At 39.5% G+C, this 21,030-nt stretch overlaps 1 protein-coding gene across 5 annotated transcripts in view; it reads left to right on the top strand.

Moving 5' to 3' along the window:
* The window catches only part of VPS13B (vacuolar protein sorting 13 homolog B), a 718,815-nt gene that overhangs the window by 389,025 nt on the left and 308,760 nt on the right, over positions 1–21,030 (top strand). For 2 of the 5 annotated variants that reach the window (XM_075213864.1, XM_075213863.1), the window contains exons 26-30: positions 7,891–8,062; positions 8,189–8,303; positions 13,892–14,033; positions 15,738–16,152; positions 17,884–17,995. In XM_075213864.1, the coding sequence (XP_075069965.1) occupies positions 7,891–8,062; positions 8,189–8,303; positions 13,892–14,033; positions 15,738–16,152; positions 17,884–17,995 (956 nt within the window). Of the gene's footprint in view, positions 1–4,481; positions 4,634–7,890; positions 8,063–8,188; positions 8,304–12,601; positions 12,669–13,891; positions 14,034–15,737; positions 16,153–17,883; positions 17,996–21,030 lie in introns of those variants that run through there. The other 3 variants (XM_075213867.1, XM_075213865.1, XM_075213866.1) reach the window with 2 other exon arrangements.

Genomic DNA, 21,030 nt, shown 5'->3' with positions numbered 1-21,030 from the left:
AAATCAGGCCAAAATAAGCCCTGTCCCTAATTCAGTCTGAAATGCCCACTTTTGGACATAACCACACCCTTTCATATAAGCTCCACCCCTTTGAGTTCCTAATATTCAGAACAGGTGGGAGGTATGCATTTATTGTTTGGTCACTGGTGGGTCATTTGAACCTGTAGTAAGCTGATTTTGGCTGATAGCAGCTTCACATTCTCACCTCTGTTACATTGTGACAGCTGATTGGAGTTCTTTACAAGACTGGAAACTATTAGCCTATCAGGCTGGTAGCTTGCAACCTTGAGTTGCTCTGAACTATATTATCAGAGTTCACTGAAAGACAGGAGACGGGTTTGCTCTCTGCCATTCGGATGTTAGTAGTTCAGTAACCTAATGGGAGCACACAGGGAGAGCAATGCGCCCTAGGCATCGGCCTCCTCGGCCCGGCTCTGCCGCTCTACATAGGAAACCATTCTTCTGTCCTTACAGAAGAACAAAGTGGTTTTAATAATTCTACATCTGCCCACTTGAAGACCCTGCTTATATCACGTTAATAAAAGGAGATGCATAGTGTCATTTCTCCTCTGACCTTCTAAAATGTTGAACAGATACTACATATATAATTGCTGTAAACCTGCATTGCATTAGGATGGGCTTATGTATGTACCAACGCCAAGACAGTCAGCTCTCCTATTCCTCAGTCTCATGATTCCCTGAAGACTTCAGCACAATATTACATGGGCATCAATGAGCGGTGTACCTGACCACCTCTTGTTCTCCTGGCATACCTAATAATATACAGATGGGGGTGTCATTCAGTGCCCGAATAATTTAACACATTTCCCACAATTTATTTTTAGTTGGCTTATGTCACTCTTAGTAGCCTTGCTCTTATTGGTATGATGGGAAACATCTATAAAAATGACTGTACCGCTAAGTTTAAAATACATTTCATGTAGCCCAGATATTTAATATAATACAGTTATGCTGTAAAAAATTGATGTCATCCATCAATTCTCCACTTTGAGACATTACCCATGCAATTCTTTTTACCCCAAGTAATAATAACTACTTTAAAGCTGCTGGGGCCACAGGGAACATGCAAGGATGTCAAGAATTGCGTCAGAACGATTAATGCTTCTGATTGGTTGGGCCGTTAGCAGCGATCGAGTCACACCAGCTTCCCTTCAGCACGTTCTCTGTGAAACAGGCAGTTGGAATATAGGTAATGTTTTGCGTAAACGTCGGGGTGGACAGCAGGGGGTAAAATGTTCCTTAGTAGAAATCCAAATTCTTGCACTTATATATCTTAATTTATTTAGCAGCTACCGCATTTTTTAACCATAGTGTCAAGGTCAGAATGCCTCAGGCAATGCATGGCTGGGACTCTGACCCTTCTGATTAGTCTATAAGTAGGACAATTAGTGAATGAAGCAGATTCTGAACAATGTTTACACTTGTATTTATTATGATATAGATCTCTTGTATGAAATTAAAGTGTTAAAAAACGTGAACATCTTTTTGTGTGCATTGTTGATTAGAGCTTACAGTATAATGTAGCACTGCAGACATCATTTTCAGTTACCATGATCAGCTTTCCAATGTGGCTCAGGCTTTCTACGCTGCTTGTCCCAGAACTAATCTTCAGGCAGTTGTGTACACTCAATAAATGCAGACTCATACTGAGGTTTTTGTGTATGTGTGTGTGTGTGTGTGTAAATGTGTAAGGCATGTCAAGGTACCATCACACCTCCCTTTCCCTGGGAAACTGGCTCCAAAAAATCAATCTACACCTTACTTGCCATGTTTGCTGTTCTACCATTGTCATTTCTGTCTTAAATTAATCATGAGGGTGAAGGGACAGCATGACTGCAAGAGAGACATCTCCGGGAGAGTGCTCGAGCTAATAGGGGTCAGTGAACGCTTAAAATGGGAGGTGATAGAAGAATTAATTAACACCAACAGATACAGAGAATCAACATATTTCTGCACAGCACTCGTATATCCAAATAATCCACCCACAAAGGATATAAATGTGCACTGTTGGTACCACTACTAATGGCAAAATGTCAACTCAAGAGTGAATACAAATGTTATTACACATAGATGTAAAAGCGAAGTTAAATGCAAAGTCGATCTTGCTGTATCAATATTGATAATCAATATAGGGGCACATTTATCAATATTCACATAAAGTGAAAAGTAGTTTTCAATCTTTATCGCAATGATGCACCCTTAATAAATTTGTGGAGGACAGGAGGCACCTTAATGACCCGTTAAAAGCACTATTTTTTTCGATCCAATAGCTTATAGGATTACATAAGTGATCAGAAGTCTCTGGGTTCTGACCCATCTTCAGATGACGTTAGCTATCGGGGTCAAGCTCTGAAAAGCCAAGCTTTTCGGAGCTTGATAAAATTGCCCAGATCGCAGTCCCCATTGAGTATTATGGGGACTGAGATTTAATGCAGTAATTTGCCTCGTGCAGGAGATAACCGAGCCTCGGACCGTAGCGGGTTTCCCGAGCCTCGGACCGCAGCGGGTTACCCGAGTCTAATTAATCTTTCTTGCAACACAACTTATAAGAGGGTTTACAAATGCATCACATTTTCCACAGCTTGGTGGATCCAAGTTTGCCTTAATTCTGTCCGATCAGGTATGGGGGAAATGAAGCAGAATTTTTTCTTTTCTCTCCACACTTCATTATCGAACAGGATGAAGGCAAAGCTGCAGACAGTATGTGCTTTATTAAATCACCCCCTTGTTCCAATCCTGTACACAGTTATTTCTAACATTGTTGGGTTTTTTATTATCATCATAATATTGTTATTTTGCTGTTTATATTGTTTCAAAGATTAAAAAATGGAATAAAACGTAACATTACACTCCAGCGGTCCCATGTCAAGAGGTAGAAATGGTCACCAGTAACATCGCTCGGCGGCATTCAGAGTAACTGAGAATAGCAGCAACAATGATATGGCCACTAGCCTGTGTGTGACTGGACTTTTATTTATCATGTTAAGTAGAGACAGCTAACTAGTATAAACCAATGCAGATTAATCCATTTCCAAATATGAATGTTTGTAAAATACATAAACTAGTATTATATGAGTAAAATGGGAAGAGACCAGATTAAATTGTGAATGCGTAATATATTATAATAGAGATGGCTGTCCATCACTGCTGTGCTCACCCCCCAGCACCATCAGCCATATTTACTGATACCAATGTCTCTGTGACTTCATGAAAAGATTGAGCTAAGATTTAGAACAATTCAGTCTTGGGAACTAATAAAATGCCTGTGTTCATACGGTGAATTTTCATAGAATAGATTATTTTTCTGGTGTTTTTTTTTTAAACCTAACGATAAGTATTATGTAGCTGCACTTTGTCCACAATGTGAAATGTTCACTTTTCTTTGTTCAGTAAATCGATTATAAATACTTCTCGGCACATAAAAGGTTTGTCAGCCTTTGTTGGTGGTATTTCTGACAGAACTGTCCTGATTTTTTTCACTCGGCGGCTGGAGATTAAGATTGAAGGACATTCTCTGTAACATCTAATTTAAATGTTTGCATGATCAGCATGCCTTGGGGCCCAATGGAAATCGCCCACATACATTTTAAAGAGGCATTTGAAACGGTTTATAGCCGCACACATGTATTTCTCCAATTTGCTTTTAAAGCCTTGAGCGCTGTCAAACAAAAATAAGTTTCTCCAGGCCCTATTTATGAATTTTTGAACTTTGTATGTTTTGCGTATAAGGCATCCTCAGTTCTGAGGAGCTGGAAGCTTGCTGATTATTTTTCAAAGTCTTCTTTCAAGTGTAGTGAACTTCTAAATGAAAAAAAAATAAAAAAAATTTAAAGGAGGGGGCAGGGAATCCATCTGAACACTTGTTTACATTAAACTGGAAAAGGAGGCATTTGCTTACAATATCCGTAGATGATTTATATTTTGAACTGTGAGTAATTCTTTTCACGCTGACAAGTTTATGGTGACTGTTGAACTCCTGTGTGTGCTTATGGGCAAGGGGCAGGAGGAATTCTGCAGCTTCCTGCGTTCAGTTCAGTCTGGGTGGTGTGTGGGGGTACATTAGAGGAGGGGGCATGCTTAGGGTACGCTTTAAAAGAGTTAATCATTTTCTTTTTTAGTTTTTTTTTCTACCACACGAAGATTAGGACTGGAGAGCAAAGGTAATACAGACTACAACATACCACTTGTTACTGTTTACATAGACCTAAAGAGTGGTAGAAGTGTTTAGTCCTCGGGGACAGTTGGTGATTGAACAAGAAGATGAAGTTATTTTGATAAGGCATAGCACCAGTGTGGCCAAATGCTGCGATCATCTAGGGGCCTTGAGTCGGGCCAAGGATGAAGACCTTATGTGTTTTGTTCTTCCTGATGCTCAAAGATAAATTTTTGCTAAGCAAATAAACTTTGTATTTGGACCAATTTGCAAAGCATTGGTGAAAGAATGAAATTGTTTATCTTAGGACTTGGCGTGAGAAGGTGTGGGAAAGTGGTGGAGAGAGAGAGAGAGAAGAGGGAGCCTGTGTGCGTCGGGATTCTCTTTCTGTACGGCAGGAACCAGCGCCATAAATGAGCGTGTAAATAGGTTAAGTCGTGCAGCGCCAAGAAAACAGGAATTAGACATTGGAATTGATGGTGGAACAAGAGTGCCACGGGCTGTTCAGCTTCCTTGAGTTGTAAATTTGCTTTAATTGAAGCTCTATTAGTAATTTATTCATACTCACTCTGTGTTGTTCCCATGGGATAATTTGACTTTGACTTGTGTATCCAGGAACATATAATAATTTATGAAAATTATCAGGATCTGTCCCCATTCTAAAAGTTCTACGTAATAAACTATTGTTTTGTAAAGTGCGGCTTGAATGATGCTTTGTACGATGCATGAAGTACCCATAATAACAGGAGATTTGCATTATATGGTACAGTGATCATTGTTCTTTTTTGTATAACAAAATGTGTGTTATCCTGCAGTTTGTATGGAATTTTCCTAACTCAGATTCCCTGTCGATTCCTTTATCTCACCATAATTTTGATGGTAATTTAACTAATCCAATACATCACAAACACTTCCAAGGGACCACAAACATAATTATGATCTTAAGGCACAAGTACATTGTCGATACAGCGCTGCGACTGTAACCTGCTAAGTTAATCGATACTCACAAGCAATTGTAGCTGATTCCAATAATCCACTCTCTGTTACAGAAGTCTAGGCAAATTCTTTGCAGTCACCTGTCTCTTAATAAAGCTTTAGCCTTAAGGTTTCTGATTGGAGCCATTATTCTCCATTACACATTCTAAAGCAATGATAGGCAACCTGATACACTTCAGGGGCCACATGGTTGGCTTCTAACCTGCAAAAGGGCCACACATTATTCTTAATCTCAGTAATACGTTCAAGCAATAAATTTAATCAAAGAAAGAGGCACCTATCTGTAATAACATATTAGCAGGCATTGTACACAAGTGTCACAAGCTATAACAAACATCTGGCAGTAAACCAGGAAGGAGCTGGGGGCCACAGTTGAAGGACCAGTGGGATCACATGTCGCCCAGCACTGCTCTAAAGATTCACACTGTTATGGAACATTCCGATACTCACTTCTGTACCTTTGAACATTCCAGTGAAGTGAATTAAAGCATTTTGCAGCCGGCTACATAGCAACACATACATCTACATGCAGTTTACTGTTTTGGATAGATTGAAGGTAATTGTGGTCTCCTAAATGAAATTGTGTTAATCCATTTTTATACCCATAAGAATGTAGGTCATCTATTCTGATTCTTAGCGATTTAATGAACCGCATTCTCATTACCCCAGAAAGCGGCTGCCACCACTGTGTGTAGGTATCGTGTGTTTTCAATAAGGACACCACAATTATATTTCATATTAAAAACAGAAAACGCCATGTAGACACATGGGTTACTTTGTAGCTGGCTGCAAATCCATTTCATTGGCTTCACTAGAATGTAAAAGGTAGAGATATGATGATATGGAAATGAAAAGCTAAATGTTCCAGAACAGTGTGACCGTTCTGATGTGTAACGGAGAAATAGGGTGCCAACTGCAAGCCTTAAGGCTCTGGCTTTATTAACAATAGTGCATCATTGTGGAATTTAACTACACGGGAAAAAACTCCATGCCACTACTGAGAGTAAAACATTAACAAGTACAATAGATGTAATTTCATTGAATCTTAAATGCAAGCATGCGTTTAGGCCTAAAGATCCATATAACCCAAGTTTCCCAGGCTAGTTTCCCTTTAATGGCCAAACAATAATAATATCAAACATGTTTTTACATTGAAAGCAGAGTACTAATATTTAAGTTTGTTGTTTTTTTTTAAGTTGTAGGCAAAACAAGATCAGAAATAACATATCTAGTGATTTATGATCTATGCCTTTGCAAATTGGTTTTGACCTTGTCTCGTTTCTGACACTTAACTAGTTAATAGTTCCCCCTCAACTTTTCCAAGTGGCATCTTTTAAGTGTGTTTATTCCAGCCTTTAACATTGTAATTGCTGTAAAAGTATACAGCACTTACCAGTCTGATGCAAGCATCCATAAGACCACCCATGCTGGAATGTGAATATTACAGCATTTCATGTGGTCGGGGGAGAACGAGGGATCTACAGTGGTGCTAGTTCACAACCCAGCTAATCATGCCGAATTACTTCAATAAATACATTGTAGTCTTTTTTTTATACCCTAAGTGTGCATAGTATACACAGTTTAGAGCCAGACAATTAGGCCGAATGACTCTGGTAAATACAGTGTTGTTTTCTTTGTAACCCAGGTGTCTATGTCATATACACAATCTACGTTCAGCCTTCAACTTTTCATAAGTTCTTGCTGGAATAGGCTAAGATCAGAGACAGGGATAAAAATAACTCCACTTTTAAAGAGAACTGAAGCAAGTCAGTCATATACTACAAATGTACATTTGAAATATAAAGCATAACGGTAGCTTAAGTACTGTTCAGTGTTACCCTGATATTCTTCTGTTAAAGATCTTGTTCACATGTGCATTCTCCTAGGATACTCCTAAAAATCCTCCATTCACTCAGATAGGTTTCTGGGGGGGGGGGGGGGGGAGGGAATCACCTCTCCTAAATGTGTTGAAGTACTGTCATGGATGTGGAAATAATGGACTGTTCTGCACATGGACTAAAAGTATTATTTCCCCATTCCATTATAGACAGGTGAAGCTTAATCCTATATCTTTAGGACAGTGTTCTAGTGGACACTGGTATTGGCCAAAAAGCTGGAGTTTCAGTCAGTTACGCTACTGTGGTGCCGCTCTACCCTTGCATCTGGATACATTGGTCCATACAGTGCTTTTCTTTAGCGGATGTCTTCAAGCCTTCACGCACTCTCTGATACTTCAAAGAGATAGACACCTCTCTTCTAACATGACAGACAGCTACACACAGGTTAAAGAGGGCTTGATGGACATATTTAGTTAAGTATAATCATATTATTTATGTTAAATTATAAGATCAATAATGCACAGCCTTCGACCAACAGTAATTTGGCTAGGCCAGCCCTTTTAAAAAGCAAACTGTGGTAACCCACCCACTCAAGCACCCACTGGATTACCTTCTGGTAACATTAATGACCATTCTGAGCCTGTTTCCACCACTATCAAACATCATGTTTCCAAGTGTATCTCTGTGGCTCTGCTCATATGTGCATGGAGATCGTTATTTGTACATATGATGACAAGGAATTGTCCAGCATGGCCAAGGGTCACCTGCCTTCCACGTGTGCCAATTTCTTATGACCAGTGCTCAGGCTCACAGAAACCATTGTATGTAGGCTCAGATATGTTCAGTTAGTTGTTTGGTGAGATCTCTTATTTTTTCATACAGGGAGATTCTATGCACGCTGTAGAGGAATCGCCATTTTCCGATTCTGTTACACTGGAGCAAACAACAAGCAACATTGGGGTGTCCAGTGGCCGAGTTAGTCTTTGGATGCAGTGGATGTTACCCAAAATTACCATAAAGCTATTTGCTATTGATCCTGCAAATAAAGGCACAAGTAGGACTCTCTTTATATTACTATATTAATACAGTATTCGATGTGTTGAGTTCTGCGCTTCCAGCCAGTCTTCCATTCACTCTCTGATCAGTGATACGTGTTTTACCTTGTATGTTCGTCTTCTAGAGATCTGTGTGGTCAGCGAGCTGGAAGACCTCAATGCCTCTGTGGATATGCAGGATGTGTACACTAAGGTGAAATGCAAGATCGAAAGCTTCAACGTTGACCACTACCGGAGCAGGTATCACGCTGGTCGCAGCTATCTTGTCTTGTTGATTGCAGTGAATGTAAACCTACTACCAGTATCTTACAGAGTACATGTAGAAATAAATAGTTGACATATCTTGATGTAAACTAAGCTTGTCCAATGTTCATCTCTTCCCAAGTCTGAGGGGTATATTTACTAAGTGGCGGTTCCGACGATTCTCAGCTCTTTGCTGTAATTTTTTTTTTTTTGAACCGCCAATTTTATTAAAGACAAAACCCAATGGCCTTTGTTTTTAATAAAATTGCCATTTTAAATAATGATGGCAAAGCATCAAGAATTAGTGGTTGGTCGGAAAATATACCCCTAAGTGTTTAAAATCCAAACTCCATACAATGTATTGTAAATATCCGTTTTAAAGCTGGAATATAGTCTAAATAAGGTATCTGTAATATAAATATAGTATACATGTAGAATTACATGTTTTCAAAATGACACTCTCTTCTCTGCCCTATTTTATAATGAGTCTGTATAGCTCTTGTCCTGGTACAATGTATTTTATATAGATAAGAAATCTCAAAACTGTAATAGCTGTTGCAAGTTTAATTACAGATTCAAGTAGCTTCTATATATAAAGATGGATGTTCCCAACAGATTCTGCACACGGGTTACATATGTGTAGTAACTCGTAGCCATCTGGAGAAGTAGCACACTACCTGATCTAACGCTCAGTGATCCCACATACAGTGTGTAAGGTGTTCATTATGGGGACAGCTTCCTTTTACTTGACATTTGAAGATCCCCATTTTCTCTCCCATAAACCCAGCAGAATATGTATAAAATACATATAATGTTCATATAGAGTGCCCGACATCTTCGTGTTCGCCCCATAATAGAAGCAAAACTACCTTTAAACAAAAGCAGTTCTTACATTTAGAACCAACAATACTAAAGGAGAGCTAGGGTTAGTGTATATGGGGGATTATACTGCTTTATCTTTTCTTTGTGGTCCGTACATATCTGTTTGCTAATAAGTAAATGTCTCGGTCCACATTACCTTCTCAACTGAATAGAGTGACATTGAGCATGGCCAACCCACTTCAGAGTGTGTGACACTTTTAGGCCTCGTATCCGCTGGCATTAATTACATAAAACATGTCTGACCGGGGATGACGATAAGAACTAAGATAAGATAAGATATTGTTTATAGTGTTACCATGGCTACTAGCACTTGCTAGCTTTGCAGAAATATTTGTGTTCCGGTCTTTAGAATGCTATCCACATGCATTCACTGCGGATAAACACATTGTGGAAGCCTAGAAGCAATTCCAGTTGTACTCCCAACACTAGAAATAATGCTTGTAACAAACACATGTCGAACATGTTTGCACTAGCCCCTTTACCAGCTTTATACCCCTGCAGAGCAGCTACTGTACATATAACAAATTTACATAACTTCATTGTTACTATTTCTGCACATTGCAAGGGTTTTGTTGTCATGGAAACAGATTTGCTCTTACAATACAGTGTGGTTTATGTATCAGCCACAGAATCATCCAGAGCTTCTAATAAAGCTAGGGGCCACTTCTCCCTTCTCATTCTCTTGGACCTCTCAGCGGCCTTCAACACCGTTAACCACCCACTCCTGCTCCACACCCTTCAATCCTTTGGCCTCTCCGACTCCATCCTGTCCTGGTTCACCTCTTACCTTGCGGACCGTTCCTTCTCTGTCACCACCTCTGGTTTTCTCTCTCCCCCTCCTCCCTTCCAGTAGGGGTCTCCCAAGGCTCTGTTCTCGGACCCCTACTGTTCTCTCTTTACACCTCTTCCCTGGGCGAGCTCATCAGCTCCTTTGATCTCAAGTACCACCTTTATGCGGATGACACCCAACTCTACATCTCCTCTCCTGATCTCTCTCCCTCCCTCCTCTCCAGGGTGTCCGCCTGCTTCTCTGCCATCTCCTCCTGGATGTCCTCTAGATTTCTCAAACTTAATCTCGGTAAAACCGACCTTATTGTCTTTCCTCCCGCTCTATCCCCCTCCCCTTCCGACCTTTCTATCACTGTTCTCAACTCCTCTATCTCCCCTGTTCCTCAACTTCGCTGCCTTGGTGTATTGCTTGACCCCTCTCTCTCCTTTGGCCCTCACATTCTCTCTCTCGCTAAATCCTGCCGCTTCCAGCTGCGCAACATCGCACGCATTCGGCCCTTCCTCTCCCAAGATGCCACTAAAGCTATTGTCCACTCTCTTATTATCTCCCGCTTGGACTACTGCAACCTCTTCCTTACTGGCCTTTCAAACTCTCATCTCGCTCCCCTTCGCTCCCTACTCAATGCAACCGCTCGGCTCATTTTCCTCTCTCGCCGCTCCTCTTCTGTCTCCCCGCTCTAACAATCCCTTCACTAGCTCCCCATCCCCTACAGAATCGTGTTCAAGCTCCTCACACTTACTTTCAAGGCCCTCTCCAACTCCACTGCTCCCTACATCTCCAACCTCATTTCCATTCACGTTCCATCCTGCCTTCTGCGTTCGGCCAATGACCGTCGCCTCTCTTCCCCCCTGGTTACCTCCTCCCATGCTCGCATCCAAGACTTCTCCCGCGCTGCCCCCTCCATTGGAACCAGCTCCCCTGCTCCATCAGAACTTCCCCCAACTTGCCCAGCTTCAAACTGGCCTTAAAATCCCACCTCTTCCTCAAAGCCTTCCAGTCCCCCACTTAACTGTCCTCCTTCCAGTCTCCCACCTACCCCCCTCCCACTCCTGCCCTCCCTACGGTCCCCCTCCTACCTCCCTCCTCATCGTTTTCCTCTCCCCCCCCCCCCTCCATCCTTGTCTCCGTTCCCCCCTTTCCTCCTCCTACCCTTGCGTCTCTGTCCGTCCTACCCTCCCCTCCTCCTACCCTTGCGTCTCTGTCCGTCCTACCCTCCCCTTAGATTGTACGCTCCTTCAAGCAGGGCCTCCTCTCCTCCTGTTCTCCAGCTCCTTGTCTCTTCCGTGAGGTCCTTCTGCCCTTCTACCCCTCTCGCTACCCCCGATGGGGGCCCTCATCTTTCATCTAGCTGTACTTTAAGCTTCTGAGTTACTGTGCTTTTTGTTAACTGTACCGTGCTGTCTCACCCTGTACCGTATTCCTGTCTGTCCCTGTACGGCGCTACGGATACCTAGTGGCGCCCTATAAATAAAAATGAATAATAATAATAATGTCAGCTTACATTTCCTACTTAAAAAATAGGACTGGTAATACATGTGTAAATGCCTATTGCATCTCTTGTATTTATTTATTATCCTTAATTTCTATAGCACCTACAATATGTGTGTTCTATACACATATATTCTATATTACACAGCACAGAGAATTTGTAGTCATTTACTTTAGTCCCTGACTCATTGGAGCTTACAATCTAAGTTCCTTACCACAAACACACTAAGATCCATTTTGCCAGAAGTTTCTAGTTTGCCAGTTAACCTTGAGAGGAAACCTTAGCATGTGGAGGAAACACATGCAATCACGGAGAGAACATACAAACTCCACTTATATGAGGCCGTTATCGTAATCGAACTCATGACCCTAGTGCAGTAAGACAGCAATGCTAACCACTTATTAATATGCACCAATTCATTATTTAAATTTGGCATTTTATGACATTTTATTTAGTCTCCTCTAATGTATATTTTTCACATTCTCAAAGTGTCCTTCTCAATATGAAATCAGAACAAATAGATTCAGGATATTCACATCCTTGCTGAAGACTCTTTGTAGTAAATCCATCTGAGGGTCACATGATCGCTATAATCATGCAGCCAATGTCTGATCAAACAAAACGCTTTACTTGAGTTAGTATAATGTTAGCCGAGTTCACAAGCCCATTCCCTTCCCACTATTTTGTGTTATGCAGCTCTTGTCCTTAAAATGGCCCCTGTCTGCTCTGTATAAATACAGCTATAGTACTTTCTGGCGGCCTCGAGACTCGGAACTTCGCAACCTGTTAATTAGAAACTAGTGTTAGTCCTGTTTCCCATTAGCTGCTTGTTACTTGACATCACAAATTGATTTCAAGATGGGAGTAATCTAGTTTCCTGAAAATAACTTTTGCTCATCCTTCCTGCTAATGTGTTCTTAATTCCCCATGTGCTGTTGGTTCTGCAGTGTGTATTCAACCAAGATACTCAATTAAATGATGTATGCTCTTGTTTACAGTGTGTAATGTTGCTTGACAGTCGGGATGTTGAAGGGGGAAAGGAAGTAATCCTTTTATTTTTAGAGCAGCTTCTAAATGGTTTTAATTTCCAGTCCTTGAACACAACAGATAAGGGTAACATTGTGTTTATTCCAGGCCAGGTGAAAGCTGGCAAACAGGCGACTTTCTGGGGATACTCCTACAATGCAAAGAGAAAAATGTGGTGAGGCTGTTGTAGTCGCTAAGTTACTTATGGAAGCGGTAGACTACAATCTGACCTGTGTGATCCTTTAACCCTTCACAAGCTTATGATTGCAAGAATTAACATCCTCACAGCTGAAACCTTGAAGACTGTTGCTGTTAATTAATGATCTGGTTTCAGGCAAGAAGAAAACATTTTAAAGGTGTTGTCCGCCTTCAGATAACTTTAGTTTATTGTCTTGTACCTATTACTAAATACATTGCTTTATCTGTGTATTTCAGACATGTATTTGTCATTAAATAGAGTTGTTTACCCTTGGATAGGACACAGCGGACAGTGTTGTGACAAACTGAGGTGCTGAAAATAAACAACTTTCTTTATGATATAAATGCATGGCTGATAGCTACATAAAACATTAGTAAAAGTTGTAAGAGGGTATGTACAAGCCGGTAAGTGGAAGTTATCTGATGGTGGATAGTTAAGTACGTAAGTCCTCCTTCGTTTATTCTTGGAATCATGTGCCACAGATCTAATCAAGCTTCTGGCTAAATCTACACAGCAGCCTCCTGATATGTTACTGGGCTGATAATCTTTGATTGAGCAGCTGTTGTCATAACTTGCTGGATTGCTGAATTTTCAGTACATTTCAATGCTCCTAGTTGAGATTTATGTCCCGGATCTGAATATATATATATATATATATATATATATATATATATATATATATATATATAGACAGTTTACCAGATCTCATTATACTGTATTTTTAGTGAGCATGATAAATGCGGCAATATTTGCTCACTTATTACATTTACTTTACTAATAAATGTACAGTATTTGTCTAGCCGTTTAGATTTGTTGTAGCGTGCACAAATTTACAGTAAGCTCATCGTCCACACGTGGGACGGTGGCCATTTTGTCGGCTGAACCAATATGGAGGATAATGCAAACTATGAGTTCTATAGGAACTAACGACATCATGAGGTAAAATGAACTGGCTGGATGATGTAAATGGTTCCTAGAGAATTTATAGACTCTATGCCAATGAATACTGCTTCAGCCCACCAAATGTCTGCCATCCCAGAGTATATACTGTGGGTACCCTTTAATTGAGAATGCAATGTACTGCAACCCAGCAGGTGTCCGCTTCATTATGGCAAAAGCTCAGACACAGCATTTGGCCTCTTATTATTGCCATTTTTTTTCTATTTCTTCTCTCCCTATCCTCTATTCAATTCTATAAGCCTCGTTGAAAACTGTTGGTGTCTGGGGCAGTACGGCGGTGTCTTCCTTTCATGTACTGACAAGCTGAACAGACGCACCACGTTGGCTCGACCCGTCAGCAAGCAGGACCCTTTCAGTAACTTTTCTGGCTTCTTCCCTTCTGTAAGAAATCAATTTTTATGAAAATTTATTAAAGAAATTCCATCAGCCCTCAGCTCCCCTTCTCTTCCTGTTGAATTTTATGTACCGTAACTTCAGCTATTTACATCCTCTGCCAATGCGGCATGTATTCACCTAGACGTGTTTATTTTATGCGTGGCTGATGGAAGTTCTTTTGTGTGATGGGTTAGAATGAAAGTGAATACATACAATCAGTGCCTTAATGAGTTTGCGAAATGATTCCACCAGCTGCTCAATATGGCTTTGGCTGCTTCGATCCCCTTCACTTCAGTGTCTCTAGTGAAAAGGGCACTTTCAACATCAGACTGTGTGCAAAGAATACACTTTTATAGTCATATTCCCTGTTTTTAGACGTGTTTAAGAGGCCAGCGGTCCAATATTGGCTACATAATGGTAGCGTGTGTGGTCGGCGTTGCCTTTCGCAAAACACATCTGAAAACACGATCTTGTTAAATATAATTGTTGAAAAAGCTTTTTTCATGAGACCTAAACACATTCATTTTAATAAAGCAACTTACAGTAAATTGTAGACATTGAATTTTTATATAATGTGCATACTTTTTAATGTAGCGCTCTGTGTTAAAATGTATATAACCACTAAATATAAACAATTATTTGCAGTATAATTAATTTGTATTGATATAATATGCTAGAAAACTACAATATCTCATATGAGATGTATGAAAGCACACGCTAGATCTTTCTCTGTTCTCATGAATCTGCCGGCCTGTGAGAGACTGTAGTTCTCTTTGCAGCCGGTGCTGTTCCTGTTTATGCAAGATTGATCTCTGCATGTAAGGAGCTTACATACTAAAAGCAGGAATCTGACAAATTTAACACTTCTATTTTGATTTTTCACTGCACTTTTGCTGCAGTGCAATTTTCTGTATGTTTTCTCCCCATAATGATCACACGTAGAGAATACTGTTCCCAATGTTAATTGCATGAGTTCAACTGGTGCTTAAAGTAATTAAAGATGGCCACACATTCGTCCCCCGGCCCGAGCCTGGAGCACTGGGATCCGTTTCCGGTTTTACTACAGATGTGGTAAATTGGACATAGATGGCCAGTCAGCGCTCAGGTCATGTGACTGGGTGACATGGTGACCTTTAATTATGAATGGCCAATGACCACAAAGACATGGAGGGCCTGATTCATTAAGGAAAGTAAAGCAAGAAAAAAGAGTAACTTTGCACCTTCACAAAACCATGTCACGTTGGAGGGGGAGGTAAATTTAAAATGTGGTGACAGATTTATAGTTGGGGTAGGGCATGTCCTAGATCAACTTTACATTTCAGTGTAAAAATAAACCTATCAAGTATTTGTGTGCTACATGAAAAAGCAGCCAGTATTTTCCATATGTGCAAAATAATAAAACTATTTTGCACCCCTTGCATTGTAACATGGTTTGTCCCAGAAGAAATGTGCTCCTTTCTCTGCTTTCCTTTCCTTAATGAATCAGAGCGTAGACCATCTGCCAGACATAATGCACCTAGCCAAAAAAGACCCCCTGAAAAATAAGTTTTGTTTATAGGACAATGGCTGCGAATATACTCGTTCTTGCTTTATTTCTCAGTAACAGTAAAAATTAAACCTCAACAAAGCTTTTCACATTTTGCTGCTTTAATGCTACCAATACTTGTTATACCTGTTGCCTGTTAAGCCTCCATATCCTTTTTGACGCAGACCACGGCAAAGCTTTTAGAGAGTTCACACCAGCAGCATGGATTCCTTTCTCTAACTTACACCAAAGCAGTGACCAGAAATGTCCGTCACAAGTTGACAACAAGAAGTGAAAAGAGTTCTCGAAGCTTTAGGAAACTCTCTGAAGGCTCAACAGACGGTTCCCCTCACTTTCTTCACGAAATATTAATTTCAGCGCAAGCCTTTGACGTTGTCCTCTTCTTTCCTTTGCTTCACGCTATTTCAAGTATTTTTGAAGCCAGGCAGCCTCGTAATCAGAAGGAGAAGCGCAAGTCTCCCGGACAGCCCATGAGATCGCACACATTGACCTCACGGAATCTACCGCTCATCTACACCAACACCGGTGTCATAAGAGTCTTCGTACCCAAAGCTGAAGAAAGACCTCAAACTGTAGGAGGTATGTGCAGATATTTAATCCATTCTATGGATGTCTTCGTGTCTTGTTGTTTACATGGGTAGACTTTGGTTTTAGCATTGTAATAACTGCAAATGGAATGACATGTAATTATATTTGTGGTGTTTCATCTATGTGACTAAGGCTGTTGTTTTATCGCTTCAACATCTGCTTTTTGAACATATGGCTGAATGGCAATACATGCCCGTGATGGCGTTCTTAAGGATAAACGCAGCGAGTGATACTACTGCAGTGAACAATCTCATTGTTTATAGTGTGACGTGGATTCCATTCCACCATTCTATATCTTACATATATGACAAACGTGAATGCAAATAACAGATACATGAATACAATTAAGCATAGTAACACATACATGGATAGTCACAAGCTAGTAATTATAGCTAGCATGGATACAGTACGAATTACAGGTGTGTGGAAGATTTAGCTTAAGACATCACATTAGGGTTGAACGAGGTGGACAGACATGAGACATAGGTCAGGGAGGACCCTGAGAGCTTACATTTTAGAGGGATGGGATAATGTGGGACATTATGTACAAATGGGACACAAGTGGATGTGGCAGACAGTGGAAGTAGAGGGAATGACTTGAGGGTCTAAGAGAGGCTAGGCATGCATGAAAAGGTGAGTTTTGAGGGATCGTTTGAAGGTTTGTGGGAGAGTCTAGTAGGGCGAGACAAGAGCACTGATATGCTGTTCTCACTGTAATATCTGATAGTGAAATAATATTTTTTACCCCTTCCATCTGTTCTTTTAACTTGCCTGCTGGCCTTCTAGCTGAACATAGGGGCTCAGAAAATGAGTGAGCCCCTTCAAATCTAACTAACTACAAGGTACAATTTAAACGCTGGGGACTCTTTCCAGTCTAGCTTGGCCTATAGGACTGTGTTTATAATAACAGACCCTGAAAGTGGTGACTGTTCCGTTAGTTTTCCCCCCAGATAATTGACAAGCCTCATAAGAACTTGTCCGTTATACATAAAACGAAATACATAAGAACACAGGTATTAACTGAGCTTACCATTGTACAAACCTCAGACTTATTCATTATTGACATGTGTTTAATATTCAAGGCTCTCAGTGGGGTCTAGTGAGCTTTGTTTAATGATCTACACTCCAATATCTCATAATAATTCTCTGTGTGAAAACCCCACTGTATGAAATAAAATGTCCAGCATCAATAAAATAATAATTCTATAAAGATTCTTAATAGACAAACAAAATTTGATATCAGCCTAAGGACAAATAAACCATTTTCTAATTGTGAAATACATACTTTATGGGGTGATCGAGCAGCTTATGCTAGCACTGCATTCCGGTCCAAAATTTCTTCTGAACCATAAAAACCAATCTGCAATTAGATTTTATATCTATATTGTGCAAGTCGGACAATAACAGCAAGTGTCTTGATATGTTGCTATGGTTAATTCACATTTTGCACCTAACATCAATGTTCTTTAAAGAACCCTATTGCCTCTCCTATCTTGTCTCTGTAACCGCCTGCGTTGAGAAGATCTGCTGTTCATGGGAACAACAGCTGCACAGAGATAGTTTGGCACATCACTTCCATACTTCAGTTATCTCTAGCACATGCTCTGATGATGTAAGAAGGAAGGGAGAGTGACCACACTACCTCCATATTGCTATGATTGCTTAGAGGCAGCTCTGCATTAAGCTGTGTTAGTAAGCTACACTATGCTCTTTTTCCATCAGTGAACCAGATTACCAATGAAGATACCTTGGTGCTGAAGATTGGCTCCGTTTCCATGGCTCCACAAGCTGACAACCCCCTTAGCCGGAGTGTCTTAAGAAAAGATATTTATCAGTAAGTGAAGTAGTTGATTCATCAAATTCTATGAGCAACATTAAGTATCCAGTTTATTGATGTGTTTTTAAAATTATAAGCGTTTTTCTGCAATTAATGAATAAAGGAACTGATAATGCACAATCAGACGATGATTGTGCATTATCGGCTCATACTTCGGACATCTTAATGTACTTAATAACACTGTTTAGAAGCTTGCTTCTCATATGTTGCTTCTGCCAAATGCGCTTTTGCCTTACAATGTTAATTACCTATATTAGATATTAATTTAGTGTGTGAACGGCTGGATAAAAGAATGTTTGGTGCCAACTCTGTTGGATTCACGTAAGAGGTTTATTGAGTGTGGAATGATAGAGTTACAAGCAGTTGCTGTTGATTAATTTAGTATAATATGTCAACTCAATATATCTTGTCTATGCATATATATATATATATATATATATATATATATATATATATATATATATATATATATATATATATATATATATATGTATATATAGGGCCACAGTAGTTCACAACGCGAGCATACCAGCATCAGCAATAAGAAAAATACAAAATTTAATAGAAGAAAATGAAAAGATACATCACAATAGCATGTCCTGCCCATTATTGTGATGTGTCTTTCTTTTTTCTATTACATTTTTTTATTTTTCTTATTGCTGGTCTGTTTGTTCTTGAACAACTATGGATCCTGTTTTTTGAATTATAGGCTATACGCAGCTTTTCAAGTTTTGATTTGTTTACCTGTTGTGAATTGAGTGCATCCTCAAGTATACTTCGTATTTATACACACACACACACACACACACACACACACACACACACACACACACACACACACCATGTGGATGTTTATATTGTGTTTAATGTAATTTTGTGCTGCTCTTAATCTTGTTTGATTTTAAGGTATGTTTGACCAGGGTCAGATCACCTTTTTGTTATCAATCTTCTGGCTCATCCGGGATATCAAGTAAGGAAGAAAGAGAGTTTGTGTTAGGTGCACTAGCTTCTTGAATATTAAAATATAACTTTTATTCAAGGTTGGTTAAAATAAGTGAAATATAAAATAAATTAAAATCAATTGCTGTCTGCAATAATTATCTTCTCTATTAAATATTGGACTTATGCTATTGCAGATATAATAGTCAAAACACCATTTATCACCTTATTAGTTTTTATTAGATATCTATAATGTTGAGCTCCGTATCCAGGTAGCTCTATACTTATGTAGGTAGTAAAGTGCTCTCTATACAGTACTGTATTGATCAGTTATCCTCATATGGTCCTATGTATGGACTCCGTGTCAAGGAGATTATATGTAAAATGGCACTATCTGTTAAGTACCAGGTGGTAGATAATTATAATATTATAACCAGTGTATTGCTACCTGCCTCAATGGTACCTCTACATAGGCTCTGTATATTGCAGAGTCTTATTCATAGATATTAGATACCTATATCAATAATATTGCTTATCCAAATCTAGATTTTGCATATGTATATGGTTGGGCTCTAATCTGGATAGCCCTATAGTAATCTTTATCACCCCCTGATAGTTCAATCTCTTATTGATCCATTGCCCGCATATCTTGCATGGACATATTTATGAGCAGGTAGGCTATATATTCTAGTAATAAGGTAGCTGTCTATTAGATCCGTTTGCTATATCAAGTGTATTGCTATCTGCCTAAGTGATACCTCCGACTAATTCTGGGTATATCGGAGCGAGGACGCTGTCTGCACCATCATCTTATGTGAATTGGCAGCTTTATGATATTAGTGATACTCCGATATACCCAGAATTAGTCGGAGGTATCACTTAGGCAGATAGCAATACACTTGATATAGCAAACGGATCTAATAGACATCCTTACTTGATATATATTATCAGTTCAGGTAGCACCCCACCTATATATAGATCATAGAATCAATTTATAAGTTTATAATGGGTTTAAGCTTCTATGATTAGTGCGACAGCATTCCTTCTTTTTTCATCCGGGATATCCTCAGTTTAAAGTGGGTGGGGGGATAGAACAACCTGTAACCAACCAGATCATTAGAATGATCACAGCAGATTATTTCAGGAGATAGGTGAGCTGACAATTTGGGAGTAGTGAGGACATGACTGCATGTGACAGCGGCATTGTTATGATGTGTGGAAGGGAATGAAAGTAAATAGGAAGCCATAAACTAAGTCTTCTAAAGTGAAAGGAGCAGGGTCCTCAAACAGCACTGAGCAGTGATATGATGCGCCTGCCAAACATACCTCTACATAGCTCCTAACACTGGAGGACTTCAAAGAGGAACAGTCCACTAAAAGGGGCGTGTCTGTGTCTGGAAAAGCTGTCTCGATTGGTTCAGTGGGAAAGAGCTCACAAATAGAGACTGTCCTGCTTAAACCAGGACAGTTTGGGAGGTATGCCTCTGTATGAAACTACATTTACACATCCATCTTGTTTCGTGAAGCTATTATTATTTTCTGTTTAATTTGTTCTTTTGTTTTTATTCATTATTCGAGTTTATATTTTTTCATTTCATATGTCTTTATAATATATGGATGTTAAAATCCATAAAAAAATAAATTCTAAGAAAATTAGAACACAAAGTAATAATTTAATTAAAAAAATCGAGATACAAACTACAAAAAAATACCTTCCATTGTTTTAATAAGGTCAGAGAGGAAAATATATTGACAATAAGTGCAGGGTAATAATAATAATAGAATATTGTGCTCAGGTGCGCCATGATGCCCCCTTCATTTAGACATGATCAGGTGTAAATGGTTCATTTCAGTATAATTGTCTATTACTGCAAAGCTCTATGATGGGACCGTTATTTCCTAAAGGTTTCATACTTCAAACAAAGGGTTTGACACGAACACCTTGTTATGATTATGGTCTTTTCAGCTTTATTCTATGAAAAAAATGAAAACGTGCCTATTTTTCTTTGTTAAATATAAGCATCTGAAACACAGCACCGTTGATGCTAGTTGGATCAAAGCTGGGAAAAAACTCAGAGTTCTAAAGACAAAAA

This window comes from Mixophyes fleayi, chromosome 5, assembly GCF_038048845.1.
Source record: "Mixophyes fleayi isolate aMixFle1 chromosome 5, aMixFle1.hap1, whole genome shotgun sequence".
Taxonomy (NCBI): Eukaryota; Metazoa; Chordata; class Amphibia; order Anura; family Limnodynastidae; genus Mixophyes; species Mixophyes fleayi.
The sequence above is the reverse complement of the archived record's forward strand: the minus strand, read 5'-3'. Positions and strand labels throughout refer to the sequence as shown.